Source organism: Psittacula echo (genome assembly GCF_963264785.1).
Source record: "Psittacula echo genome assembly, chromosome: 9".
Lineage (NCBI taxonomy): Eukaryota > Metazoa > Chordata > Aves > Psittaciformes > Psittacidae > Psittacula > Psittacula echo.
This window is the reverse complement of record NC_137745.1, coordinates 22,991,209-23,005,199: the sequence shown is the minus strand read 5'-3', so window position 1 is coordinate 23,005,199 and position 13,991 is coordinate 22,991,209. Positions and strand designations below refer to the sequence as shown.

At 48.0% G+C, this 13,991-nt stretch overlaps 1 protein-coding gene across 1 annotated transcript in view; it reads left to right on the top strand.

The window, feature by feature from the left end:
* Positions 1 to 827: 827 nt before the first annotated feature.
* The window catches only part of GRIP2 (glutamate receptor interacting protein 2), a gene marked incomplete at both ends in the record, with an annotated part of 240,882 nt that continues 227,718 nt past the window's right edge, over positions 828 to 13,991 (top strand). Inside the window, one exon of the mRNA XM_080625585.1 lies at positions 828 to 882. Coding sequence (XP_080481711.1) covers positions 828 to 882 — 55 coding nt within the window. The remainder of the gene's footprint in view (positions 883 to 13,991) is intronic.

Below are 13,991 nucleotides of genomic sequence, written 5' to 3'. Positions count from 1 at the left end.
TGGAATTAGTTCATGCTGCACCAAGGAGAGCTTGGTCCATAATATTTTAGATGATAGCAGATGTTGCACATAATATTATCACTCATAAAGGGAAGCAGAGCTGCAGCCAGCTAATAAAAGGCCTAATGAAGAACAAAAAGCAAGCTGCTAGTCATTGCAGAGATATGTTGCCCCCAGGAAATTAAAACCATGAATACCCCAGCGTCTGCAATAAACATCTCCTTTGTGTCTGCGTGAAAGCACCGAAATCTCTGGAATACTAAGAAATGGCAAAGATGCCTTTAAGTAGTGTCCTCTTCTGTACTTCAGCTGCTTGCAGGTGGTCGTGAGAGAGATGGAACAGCTCAACCCGGCTGTTGTGCAACTTTATTTAGCCCAACTTGAGGCTGATTGCGCGGCTCAGTGGGCACACCTGTGCTGAGCGCTGGGCTGGGGCGCCAGGCTGGATCTGGGAGGGGGATGTAGGCTGGGAATAGCGTGGTTTCCGCACCGTCCCCGGGTGTGCGTTTGCCCATCCGCAGCTGTAGATCTGGGACCCGCGGGGAAGGGGGGGTAGCGTGTGAGCAGACCCCATCAGGGGAGACTATGTAATCTATAACCTATACATATGTATCTATAGGTCTTAGTTCCCCCCTCGGCCGGCGGGGTCGGCGCTGCCCCCGGGCCGTGCGCAGGCGGGGTTGGGCAGCGCCGCTCCCCCCTCCCGGCCCCGCCCGGCAATAAAGAGGCGGGAGCCCGGCCGCGCTCGGCACCGCCGCTCCCGCCGGGCCCCCCGGGCCCCTGGAGCCGCGCCGCTGCCCCGGGGGGCGGCAGCTGCCGCCGCCGCGATGCCGGGCTGGAGGAAGAGCCTCGCCCTGTGCCTGCAGCGGATGCAGGAGGACGGTGAGCACGGCCGGGGGGAGGATAAGGAGGATGCTCTCGATGGTGATGCTGAGGGTTGGAGCAGGGCTGGGGGTGCTCGGGTTTACCCTCTTTACCCCCACCTCGCCTTGTCTTCCTTTGGTTTTTTGGGAAAAAAGGGGGCAATCCGCTAGCCTGGAGCTCCGCGGATGAAGGGGATGAATGAGGGGATGCTCTTCGTGCCGGTAAACTTTGCTGCAGCAAATCTGCCCTTCCATCCCCCGGTTGCCTTGGTCTTTGTTTTTCCCTTTTATTCATTCTTTTCCGTTTATTTTTTTCCTTTTATCTCTTTATTTTCCCCTCTAGTGGTGGGGACCAGCCCGAGAAGTGGCTGCGGGGTCCTACCGAGAGGGGCTTCCACCATCTGGGCTCTAACTTTGGGAGGCTGCTGCTGTTTTCACCTGGTCACTTTTCCCCAACTCCAATTTGGGATTAAAGGGTTTGTGAATTTCCCGGAGGATTTGTCGCGTCGCCGTAATCCGATTCCCATTGTGCCGCTTCTGCTGCTGGCAGGGATTGTGAATGATTTTGTTTACATGCTCAGGAGTGTGATGTTAAATGAACGCTGGACCTGCAGCTCGGGGAAGTCAGGAGAAGGCAGCCACGAGGTGGCACAGCCTAAGGGAGGCTTGAACCCTGCGCTCCGGCTCTGGTCTATAGGCGAAGGGGGGGTGCGAGTGGTGGGGGAAGTTTGTCTCCGAAACAAAGCGCAGTTCTCATGTGGTCTCCTGAGGCGCAGGTGAAGGAGATGATTTGGGGTGAGCAGAAATAATCAGGAATGTGAGTCTTGATTAACCTCAGCTGCTGTGGTGCAAGTGGTTAACACAGGTGTTTCTTGTGCCTCGCTTTCCCTGGCTGCCTCTAGACTGTGTGCTGCTAATAGACATACCACACATCGTGCCGTTATTTGGGGCGAGTAATGCAGAAGTCGGGGGGTTCTCTGGTCCTGCTGGTTAATGAGCACAGAGAGAAATAGTGCTGTTGGGTGGCAGGGCAGTCATTAAGCTGCTGAGTCTGATGCTGCTTCCTTGCTCCCACTGGGTATTTCTGATGTTGGACCCCTCGGGGACCATGGCTTCCACTCAAGCCACCTGAGATAGAGCTGTTGTACTGTAGAAGAGTAAATCAATCCACTGTCCGAAAGGGTAAGACCTGTCGGTGTGTTGTGGTGCAGTGCTCTGTAACGCTGCAGCTGACAGGGATGCACATGCACTGCTGGACCAGGGATGGCTTTGGAGGCATTATAAAACACTTAGAGCAGCAAGGACTTGATGTGCAGCTGTGCTGGGGTGGTGTGCTTGCCAGGTTGCTTTATCTGTGACTTCATATGTACGTACGTACTGGCTCTTGTCTCTTGGGTCTACGTAATGCCTTTCCTCCGTATCTTCCCTCCCTCTGACTTCAGTCCCAGCACTGCAGTGAGTCTGTGACTGGTGTGCACCTCTTCAAGTGCATTTTCGCTGGTGACATAGCATTTATTGCCATGGGTGGCTCAAGAGTAGTTGGTCTTTGGAAGTTACCGTTAATCGCAGAGTGGTTTATCTGGAGGAATAATTTCTTGCAGGCTTGAGCTGCTGTTCTGTGTAGAGGAGGAGGTATATGCCTGCTAAAGAATGTGCTGAGTTTGTAGGTAACTTCTTTCCCCTTTCCCCAAGGCGACTGGTTTGATGGTTGTATTACAGCATAGAACTCTGCAGGGATAGCAGAGGAGGTGTTTGCTGAGGTTTTTGTAGCACTGCAGTGTTAACAGGTATGGTGCAGGGCTGAACTGGATGTTAGATGCTTCACATCGTGTGTAACACTGTCAGGAAATCTCTGCGGGGTTCTGATCAGATCTTGATTTTGCAGACCAATCTCCAGTCAGTCTATGGAGAAACACTGACTCCTGTGTTTCCTTGTTCAAAACAAGTTATGTCTCCCTTGTTGGCATCTCCATAGCTATGCAGATGTGTTAGGCTTTGTTTCAGGTATCTATCTGTGCCGCTTTTCCCTGAGGCATGCTCTGGCCCATCAGCACTTTAACTTCCTCTGAGGACCACTCAGTTTCCAAAAGGGAAAATCCTGGTGTTCAGCAGGAACACAGTTGGGATTGGAAGAGTGGTGTATTTTGGTTACTGAATATTAATGTGATGAGCATCTCCTGTAATTTGCAACCATTCAGTGCTGGATTGGGAGCCTTATTAATCACAGCTGGTATTCAAAAGGTCAGCAGTGGTAAGTCACAGAGGGAAATGTAAGATACACATGAACTGTGCTCAAGTATGATTGCTGAGGCTTTTGATAGCAAAAGAAGCAGACTCATTTCTGCTTTGGGAGCATGAATGTATGTGGGCAGGTGGGAAAGTCTCTGGGGATTTTGGCACAGCTGAGTGGATGTAGAAACTGGATGCCCAGAAAGGATGAACTGTATCTACAGACTGAGTAGGGGAAATGCTTTCATGTAGATGCAGATGACTTGTATAACATGGGTCATAGCAGTGGGCAGACACCCTTTGCTAAACCTGAGATGTTTTCCTGCTTCTCCTGGGAGGTAATACAGAGTTTGAGTGTAAATTTAGGTAGTTGATATAATTCCCCTTCCTCCCCCACATGATTTTCCTTCAGTCAAGCCAGAAAATGACTCTTGCCTTAAAACTCCAATCTGATGCTTTATTAAAAAAAGCCCCGAACAACCCCAAATCTGAAGGAAGACTGATGGGATTGTAAAATATGAATCCAGTTATTCACCCCTTGCATGAATCATGGGGTGGGTGGAAAAGGGGAATAGGAAAGGGGGAACTCAGACCTGCTCCAAAAAGTGGCAGTATTGCAGGGTTGCATTGCTGCTGTTTGCTTCCTTCCCCTGTATATGGCTCCGTGCTGGTTACCTTGGAAACAGCTGTAGGAGCATTATAGGGGCATTTTGCTGCTGTGCAGCTGTGGGCAGAGTGTCCTGTGGTGTGTGGGGATGAGAAAATCCTTCCTGGTGCAGGATGAGGGCAGCAAAGTGAAACCCATTGCAAGATCTCCCTTGTCTTGCTGCCGGTGCCATTTGGCAGGGCTGGGACCCTGGGGGGGCTTTGCAGGGGGTGGTTTTTCATGGGTTTGGCAGAGCTATTGGAATTCTTTAGGATGGGGAAGTAAAAATATGGCCACAGTTTGTCTTGAGGGGGTTTGTGACAGCTGGGCTATAAACATCAGCTCTTTATTCTGGCCTCACAACAGTGAACCAGGGCGTTCTGCTCCATCGCTGTGAAACTATGATTATGAGTGGAAATGGGATTGTTCTTTACTCAATCATACACATGGAGGAGAAGCATCCCAGTAAGATGGAAATGTGCTGGGTTTGTGTGATTAGCAGAAATGTGGAGCATCCTTCAGCGAGTTCCATGTTTGCGGTGTGTGGAGCAACTAAAATACAGTAACCATTAAAAATGATGCAAATTATCTTTTGTTCATTTCCCATAAACATTTCGGTCTTGCAAACCATGTGGTGTGCATAACTTGATCAGTTGAACCATTCTACTGCTTAAAACGAAGTGTTTGCTCTTGCGATGGCCACATCAGAAATCATTCAGTCCCCCAGAAAGGACTGACAGGAGGTTTCTGTATTTATTGAGTCATCCTGGGACCATCTTTCAGTGCCAGGTTGAGTCTATTCAGTTTTAATACATTGTCTTAGAGTCCTTTTGTCCAAACCTACAATGACATGATCTATTGTACTGGCACTTAATTTTCAGTAAGGAAATTCGACCGGATAGCTGTCAGCTAAGCAGTGTGCGATTGAACTGCTCTGTGTTGAAGGGCTGTTAGGTCTGCCTGCTGAATGCAGTGTGTTAATATATGCCTGATTGTGTGACTCTTACTTTATGCTGCATCCAAGCTTTGTCAGGGTGAAGACTTGCACCCGCAGCTCTGAGGAATTTATGGGCTGCTGTTTGTTGGTAATATTCATTATCCAGGCCACTGCTTTTAAACAAAATGTAAAGATAGGGGTTCTGACCCTCCACTGAAGTGTGCTGGGGAATTAGGATTGCTTGAAGGCTGTGGTGGTAATGCTGAAGGGATAATGTTCGTTCATCAAACTGATGGGACAGCCAGAGCAAATCCTGCTAGACTTTGATGGGGTCTTTTTCGTTCATTAATATGCTGATTTGGTACCCATTGAGTGAGGGAGTAATAGCGGCACCAAGCACTCTGCTTGCCTGCTCCTCTCCTCGCTGCCTGTCACACTGTGGTGCTGTGCTGGGTTTGGGCTGCTGCTTTTGATCCTGAACTCTGGCCATCGTGAACCTTAGCTCTGATTGAGAAGTCCTGCACAGCTTGGGGATGATGGAGCCACATGGGTTTTATGGAATAACTCTGAAGCCTTGCTGGAATTTGATTAAAGACAGAGATTGAGCCTTGTTTTGGTTTTTGAAGCGGTCTGCCAGTGGTACAACCTGAATGTGACCCTGTATTCCCAGAATCTCCTGCATGAACTGTATGGACACCATGCAGTTCTGCTTTCTCTCATTTAAGCAGTCTGTAGGGCTTCTTGCAAAGGAGTTTTTATTAGCAGTGTTGAGTGATGATGCTCAGTGCTGAGCAAATGCATCAGCTGCGGTGGTTTGGCATGTTTTCCCTTTAGAGGTGCCAAGGCCACGAGGTGTGGTGGGAACCTTTCAGGAAGCAGAAGACCTTGATGGAAACCATGAATTGTAGCCAGGAGAATTCCAGAGTAAGAGTTGCCAGATCTGGCTGGATTCAGGCCACGCTTGCTGTTCTCCAAACCTGTTGGTGTTGCTATGGGCTCACGCCAAGCGTAGTGGAAAAGCACATGGGTAATTCTCAGGCAATGGATGTGGTCTTTGAAACTGTTCCAGTCAGGAGCTGTGATGGCAGCTGCTGACCCAGGGGCCTGTTGGTTCTCTGGCTTGCACTGAGATGAAGATTGCTCAGGGTAAACTGAGGTGTGTGTCAAGCTAAGAGGTGAATGATTTGCTGTTTATCTCTTCTAAGCAGACACAAGTGCAGGGGAGCTGCTCAGTTGTACCCACAGCTGGACCCTTGCTGGGTGGATAGCCAAAGGAGGGCTCTCCACCAGGGCATGTCCTCTATATGAGGTTGTGGTTTAGATTGCTATTTCCAGTTCTCCCATTTCTCCCTCCTCTCTTTGTCTTTGGAATATGAAGGAATTCAGATAACTAAATCAAATGTATCTTACAATTGGGGTGGTTTTCCTGTTAGTGACTTCCCTTCATTAATGTCAGATGAACTTGGCATCTAGTAAGTACTGGCTTTCGGTTTGGAGCCAGAACTGGTTTCTGGCTCCAGCAAAACTTGCTGATTCCGCTGATAGCATAGGGAGAGCTGTTTTCTGCTGGGAAAATCACTTCAATTGAGCATATTTTCCTATGACAGCTTCAGATTTTTGCATTAAACCCATCCTGCATCTAAGGAGAAGGGGGCTACCATGTGCTGTTTGAGGTCAATGCTCTGCATTATGAGGTGGTTATATCTGTATCTTACCTGTGGTTTCAAGCAGAAGTGTTGGTGACCCTGCCAGCTAAACCCCTGTGTCTTGATGAGTAGAAACCTCTTGATGAGGCTGCAAAATAAATTCAATTCTACGTTCTCTGTGTTTTCTATGAAGTAACACACTTTTTTGCTGAACTATTTATTTCTCACTGTGAGCAAGGCATTATCGAGCTTCTGTTTCAGCAGTTACATTAACCTTGGCTGCTGCTTTGTTGCTGGAGTCAGAGGCTATTCTGAGTATTTGTTTGGCTTATAGATGTTGTCACCTTTTCTTGCACATGTGATGCTGTTCGTCAGCTTGATGACACTTCATCTGTGCAGAGAAATCAAGGTCCTGGCTCACATTCCAGTATTGCCTCATAGAACCCAAGAGGGGAGCTTGAGAGATCTCACTTGAGTCCTCTGGGATGGAGCTGAGATTGGCCTCTGTATTTTTCATCTCGTGCTTCCATTGAAAAGTAGCAATAATAATAATAGTGAAGCCTTTTCCTCTCTGCTCCTGGGGCAAAGTTCAGGTGATCTTACATTTTCTGGGCACAGAGGGCCCCTATCTTGTCTTTGGTCCCGGTTTCATAAGAGCAGTCGCTCAGGAGCGGTGTGTAGACTTGGGGTTGTGGGGGCAGAGGGCTTGTCTTCATTTGCATCCCTTTCCAGCAGAAGCCTTGAAGATTTAGCAACAAATGAGATGCGAAGAAACGAGGAGGAAACAAGGACTAAGGCAAATGGTCAGGCAGTGTGACAGGTTTGCAGCAATCAGTGATGCCAACTCGCTCTTTTCTTACTTGGTACCCATTTGCTTTCCTGATGCAGGTTCAGTCTCTTCTATGTGTGCTCCAGGAAATGATGATGATTCCAGGAGAAGGGGGCTCCCTCATTAAAACCATCTAGCCCAGATCCATTGCTTTTGACTACTGGAAGTCAGGAAATTCCCTGGGGCTGTCAATGGGATGAATTTAGCAAAGAGCTGGGTGGGTGAGTTAGTAAATATTCGTAGCAGCTTGTCTTGGGGCTATGTGTTAATCCTGAACAGAGGCCACTATTGGGAATGACTATTTTGTTTCTAGATTCAATGTTCTTTTGCCGACTTTAATGTTGGACTGGGGAGCAGTCAATCTCCTTATTTTATGTGCTGTCATGTCCATAAAACAAACTCCTAATGAACCTCTCTTTTGTGATGGGAGGCCAGGTCGACATGTGGGATGCATCCCTTTGGGTCCCAGCAGACGAGCAGCTCTGGTGTGTGATTAGTGAAGGGCACTGCTCCCCAGAGCTGGTATGTGCTTGACCTGCACACTTTCTATGTAGGATCTGGACATAATGAACAGCTCCTTGCCTCTTCTGTGGTCACTGTAACTGCAACTGTCAAAGCTCTCATTTGCCTCCTTATTCCTGTCAATGGCTGAAGCTCCTTAAATTGCATGAGGTTGTTTTATTTCCTTAAATAAGGAAATTTTTCTAGACCAATAAGAGGGAGTGGAGGAGCAAAGCTTAAAGCTGATGCTCAGTCCCAGGAAAAGTGCAGCATTGCAGGAGATGAAAGACAGGAGTTGCTTTAACTCTGCACTGCAGAGATGGATACAATTGCTGGAAAGCGAATGAGGATTGAAGAAATAACTTGGTGTTCTTGCCTTTTTATGAATGACATTTGCAAACAGCTTTTGGAGAACTGGCTTAAATTGGTCTTTAGCACAGAAGCCCCAAGCTGTGGAGGTTCCTTCTCAGTGGGATGGGAGGCAGCTGCAGGTAGGGTGCTTGCATGGGGCTGGAGCACTGCCTCTAGGTGGTTTCAAACAAAAGCCAAGTTCAGGAATGCTGCAGATCTCATGGCATGTGTTCAGGTGAGGTACCGATGCTCCATCAGTGAGTGTGCTCCCATTTACTGGTTGTATTTTGCTACTCCAGCAAGTTCCATTGGCTTTGTCCTGTACGTCCCATCCAAGCATCTTGTGTAGCAGCACCTCATAGCATCAAATAGCTGCTGTGCTGGCCAACAGGTCAGGTTGTAGTCCAGGGGTAACTACAGCAATTCCAGTGTGGCTGGCACTTAATTAGTGGGTATTGGGGATTAAGCCACAGGCCTTGTGGTCCTGTGCCGAGCTCTGTTCCTGACTGAGTGCAGGGCTTTGAGCAGGATAAATCATCATTTAGTTTCTCAGTGGTGGGGAATTTTCTGGGTTGAAATGAATGGGACTGAGGAGTTCTGAGCTCAGAACATCAGTCTGCAAACCTCTGTGTGTCCCGGTCTTCACATCAGCAGAATGTGGATAACGAATAAGCTTTAAAAGGTTTTGATGTTCAGATCAAAATGGATCTGAAAGTGCAGTTATTGAGTGTACTTCAGGGCTGTCTTTCTCTGCTTAACACCTTCACACTCAGAATTGTGCCAAATACTTGGAAAAGTGACCAAAATGTAGTAGAAAATGCCCTTTTGGCACAGGGTTGTGCATCCGTTGCAGCACACAGCTGGAAGAGCAAAAAATCCTGTTGAAGTGGATAAAAATGTCCTTCTACAGTAGTGATGCGTTGCGAGTTTACCAGTGATCTAATCTAGTTTCCATCCCTTGCATCAAGTGATAATCCTCTAACAAACGAGGTGCTGTTAGCAGCATTCCTGTCAGCCCGGGTCTGGCTGTTCAGCCAGGCATCCTGCCTTTGAGGAACCTCACGATTTGCCTTAGTCAGTCATGCTGCTTCCTCAGCCTCTGGAGGCTGCATCTCCAACAGAACACAAAGCTGAGCTGTCTGTCTTGCTGCTCTAATTGTATTTATTCTGCTTTTCCTCCACACACTGCCTGCCAGGGGTGTTTGGCCATATGCAGAGATAGCTTTTGGGTTGGGTTCTCTTGGAAGAGCCATTGTAATTGGCTTTTTTGGCATATCCTGTCCTACTTTAACACGATTCCTTCACTGTGCTTACACGGGAGCTTGTTGGTACGCGTGCTGGGGATCAGAAAGCAAAATACTTGCAAACCGGGCTGTGATGCTCAGTGTCTGTAGGGCTTGCTGGATGTGACGAGTCCTTGCCCAGGGATGGGTTGTGCTTCCAGCTCATAGAGCCAGGCTTGCTTTGTGATGAACCCCGTGCTGTTCTGGCAGCCAGCACTACCCCTGCCCTCTGGGGCTGCCCCTTGGCAAGGGTCCTGTACTGCCCGGGGGTCATTCAGTGACAGGCAGTGCTTCAATGAATGCAATCCAGTTTCTGCCTATGAATAATTAGGAGGCTTTTGGCCAGGGTGCACCATCCTCTGTCACCCATCTGCTTCTCTGACTGTTGCTTGAAGCAGCTGCTCCTCTCCAGGGCTTCCCAGCAGGGCAGTGAGACACAGATTGCCAACTACCCTTCATTGCCTTATCTAGTGAGCTTAAAGTCCTCGGGGTGCCATTCCTCTGTGCTGCTTTTCTGTCCTGCAAAATCACGCCATGGTGTTTAATTGTAAGCTGCAACCTTGGCGCTTGGTTTCAGCGCAGAGATTGGAGCAAGGGATGGGAGCAGGAGGAGTGTGGAGCAAGGGGGCTTGTTTCACTGTTCACTCCCTCTGCAACTGGGAGTTCCTTAGGGACATCCAGGGATCCAGAAAGGCAGGGAGAGCAGTGTTGAACTGTGCTGCAGGGAGATCCCTTGGGCTCGTGTCTTGGTGTAATGGGCATGTTGTCAGCGCTGCTTGTGTAGAAGTGGGAGATCCTTTCAGCAGGGTGTAAAGGAAAACCACTGACAAAGCAGCCCTTGCATTAGAGGGGCAGATGGTGGTGGCTGCCTCTGCAGTGTTTCAGAGCAGCTGAGGAATTCCCTCTGTGTATGAATATGTGCATGTTTTTAACGTGAATTCAATGCTGGGATGAATTGCCTGTAGAGGCTTTCCATAGCCCTTGAGTACAATAGTGTAGCACCATTATTAGCTGTGCCCCTGTGCAGCAGGGTAATCCAGCATCTGACCTGTTGTACCTGTAAGTAACAGGAGTAAGTGAACACCAAGTAAGTGAAAGCCAAGAGAACAGCCTGGAGTTGTGATAGCTCCCAGCTTTGCAAGCTCATCCGTGCCCCACTGCAAAACCTGCTGTGTGGAATCCCAGAACCCATGAGGTTGGAAAAGACCTTCAAGATCATCAAGCCCAGCTGTTGTCCCAGGACTGCAGCTGATTGGGAGCTCCTTCCCCATCTGTGGTTTTCCTTGCTCAGAGTTTGCTGCTGGAGCCTGGCAGATTTCCTGTGCTGCACCACTGCTCTGAGCTGATGTGACTGTTGGTGTGAGAGTCCTGTTTCCCATCTACCTGTCACCTCCTCAGCCTGTCTCTAACCTGGCTTGGTTAGCCACTGGCAAGCTATTAAACTCTTAAGCAGCTTTGACACAGCACGTTAGTCAGGGTTGCAAGTTGGAGGTGAAACAGACCTTATCATCACACAAAAGCTTTGATCTGTGCTGTGAGAGGGGGGCGTTGCTGATGGTGTTTTGGGGCATGTTTATGTGACTAAAGGGGCAGAGCTCTTTGAAGAGATTTTCCTCTCTTTTTGGAGTATTTCCCTTTTTTCACCTGTAGGACCTTGAAGTAGAGCAGAAAAAACAGTTTGGGGATAGGTAGGGGGAATATGAAAACTTGTCTATGCAGCCAAGGAAGCAAGAGAACGGAGGTGGCTTGTTGGACCATGCCGTGGCTGGATGGATTTATTAGTGCAGCTTTCTTCGAGTGTATGATGTTCCCATTTCACTGCAAGAGAAGATAGACACAGATCTGCCCAATAGCCACAAACGCCTTTGTGGAAAGGTGTTCTCTTCCCATGAGTGGTTGCTTCCAACCAATAGAATAAGTCCTTCTTCTTGGCCGATTGCTGTGACCCGGCCTTGGAAGGGACCTCTGGGGTCTACTTTCCCTGTAAGTGAGACATTAAACCACCAATCATCCAGGCTAATACTGTTTCAGGAGCTCATTGATTTTTAGCTGAGGGAAGTGAGTTAAAGCGATGAGCCACTGACCTCTTGAAAATGAGCAACCTCCTCTGTGTCATCAGGAGCTAGTAATAGATCATCCTGGACAAGAGCTGGTGAGAGGGAATCACGGGTTTTCCTCATTCCTGTTGTTGCTCTGCATTGTGTGTGACTGTTGTTGCACTTGCTATGTGTGTTGTTCACGGGTTAAGAACCAGTACCTGTTATATATAAAAAGCCAACAACTTCTTGTGAATGTAATGGAAACTCTAAGAGTCTGATCTTTATTAGCCCAGCCATAGTAACACAGTTAAAATTGTGCTATGAGTGTGTTACTGGTTTAGTCCAGCTCTGTGTGTGGATTTCTTTAACTGATCACGGGTAAGGTTAAACCTGTGAGGTCTCCAGCGTCAAATCTGTGTTTCATTATTTGCTATCCTGTGCTGGTGTTCCCCTCTGCCACATCCTGTGCCTCTGCTCCTCGAGGGCAATGTTTCTCTGCACTGTTGGCATTGGGTTGGTCGTAAATATCTCACTCTTCATAGAGCAACTGCTCATTACAAATGCCCATCTAGAATTATGATTGTACCATACAGAGATCACAGAGCCATGGAATGGTTTGGGTTGGGAGGGACCTTAAAGCTCCTCCAGCTCCAACCCCTGCCTTGGGCAGGGACACCTTCCACTAGAGCAGGTTGCTCCAAGCCCCTGTGTCCAACCTGGCCTTGAACACTGCCAGGGATGGGGCAGCCACAGCTTCTCTGGGCACCCTGTGCCAGCGCCTCAGCAGTCCCACCAGCGGACTGGGTCAGTTGGAGAAGTTGCTGCTGCAGCTGAATCAAGTAAAACAAAGAGGGCAGCTCCAGAAAGGCTCAGAGCACGCTGGGGCTGTGCAAACTCAATGCAGAGCTTAATGCCATGCATCTGAATTACCTTGCAGGCAAATTCCCTGCAGCTTTTCTTCTTGGCAGCCCTTGTATGTGCCCTCTCTTCTCCTCCCTGCCGGGGCTGAGGAGCTGCTTGCTTGTTCTGGGCTTTAGGGCAGCCACAGGAGGTGTGGAGAGGATGTGGAGAAATGAGTGACTGCAGGTCTGGCTCCTTTATTAATGTGTGAAATACCCCGGGATCCTTCCTTGTGGGAAGCGAGGAACAAACCCAAAACTCTGGCTTTTAAAACTGAATAAAACCTTAATGATTTCTTTTGCTTCTTGTAACATTAATTAACGTGGAGCCCATGCTTATTTGCTCCCTTGCTATTAAGATTTCAGGCCTGCCTCTTGATCGCTTCTTTCCTGTCTCTGGTACCTGCACGGGGCTTTGGGATAATAAAGTGGGAATCTGCTCCTGAAGTATCTCCTATAGGTTTTATGCCAAGCTGGGCCTTTGGGGGAGTTCAGTTGGTGGCGTGTGCGCATCTGATCAATGGAACTCCTGGTTATGTACTTTGCTACTAAGTCTTAGTTCATTGATTTAAGGAGCTAGCAGGAACTAGGGAAATGACATGGTTAATTAAGTTAATTGGATTGTAAGGTCTCCAGGGATTGTTCCTGTCTCTGTGCTCTCTGAAGCACCTCAGACACCTCTGATCACTATGAAGTAATGACTTTTTCTCCCGGTACCCTGGCAGTTTGAACTGTTGAGTTGCTTCCAAGCGATCTGTGTTTCAAGGCAACTGATTTCTCCATGAGCCATGGAGTTTCGAAGTTCAGGTGGAGAGCGAGAAGGGGATTTTTAATAGGGTTCAGCTGAATGATCCCAAGGAATCTGGATCCTTGTTTTTGTTTGCCACCATATCCTGCTAAGTGGCTACCTGTGCTCTTAGCAAAAAGCCTGGGGGGTGAACCCTAGTTTATATCCTGGCCTTGGGAGTTAGTTTTAATTACCTTTTTCTTGTCATCCAGCAAGGTATACAAAAGGATAATGTATCAGGCCCTAGAGAGATCAGTGCTGTGGCATCTGTTTTTCAGGGAAGTAAGTAAACGGGTCTGCCACTGTCTGAAATGGAAATTTATTAGGGCGTATGAAGTGCAATCCAGCACAGAGGTTTTCTTCTAGAGCTTGTATTTCTTCTAATTTATAACTCCTTTTCTCTTGCAGGTGAATTGGAAGCTTAATCCTTCTGTTATGGGTCTGTAATTTATACTTTCAGACCTTTACGATTGTTATCTTTCAGTGTGTTTATGAAGCTCTGCTGTGGAGGTGCTCAGATAAGGGAGTATATTCAATAGTGGCCAATCACTAGGAGCAAAATTGGGATTATAAATAACCAGGAATGTTGTCCCGCAGCGTGAGCTTGTTCTAATGGTAATTTCTTTATCCTCTTTTGAAGCATTAGGGAAGAGGAGCTATGGGAAGGTGGAGTGGATGAAGCTGTAATGGAAAACCGTACTTGGGCTACCTTGCGCAGTGATCTGTTGTTGAACAAACAGATTGAAGGTCTTTGTATGAATTAGGGCTTGTTGTTTCCTCCCTGGCATTCACTTACAAGAAAGGAAGGTGAAGGGAGAAAGCACTTCTGTGCTGCTTGGCAATGCACCCATCGAGTGAAGAGAGTTCTTGAGGTTGTATTTCTCCAGTGATTTCTCTTCCAAAGTTTTTAAACTTGAGTTATCTTCCCTCTTGTGTCATCCCTTCTGAGTGTCCTGGGAGTCTTTCCAATGTTTCCAGTCC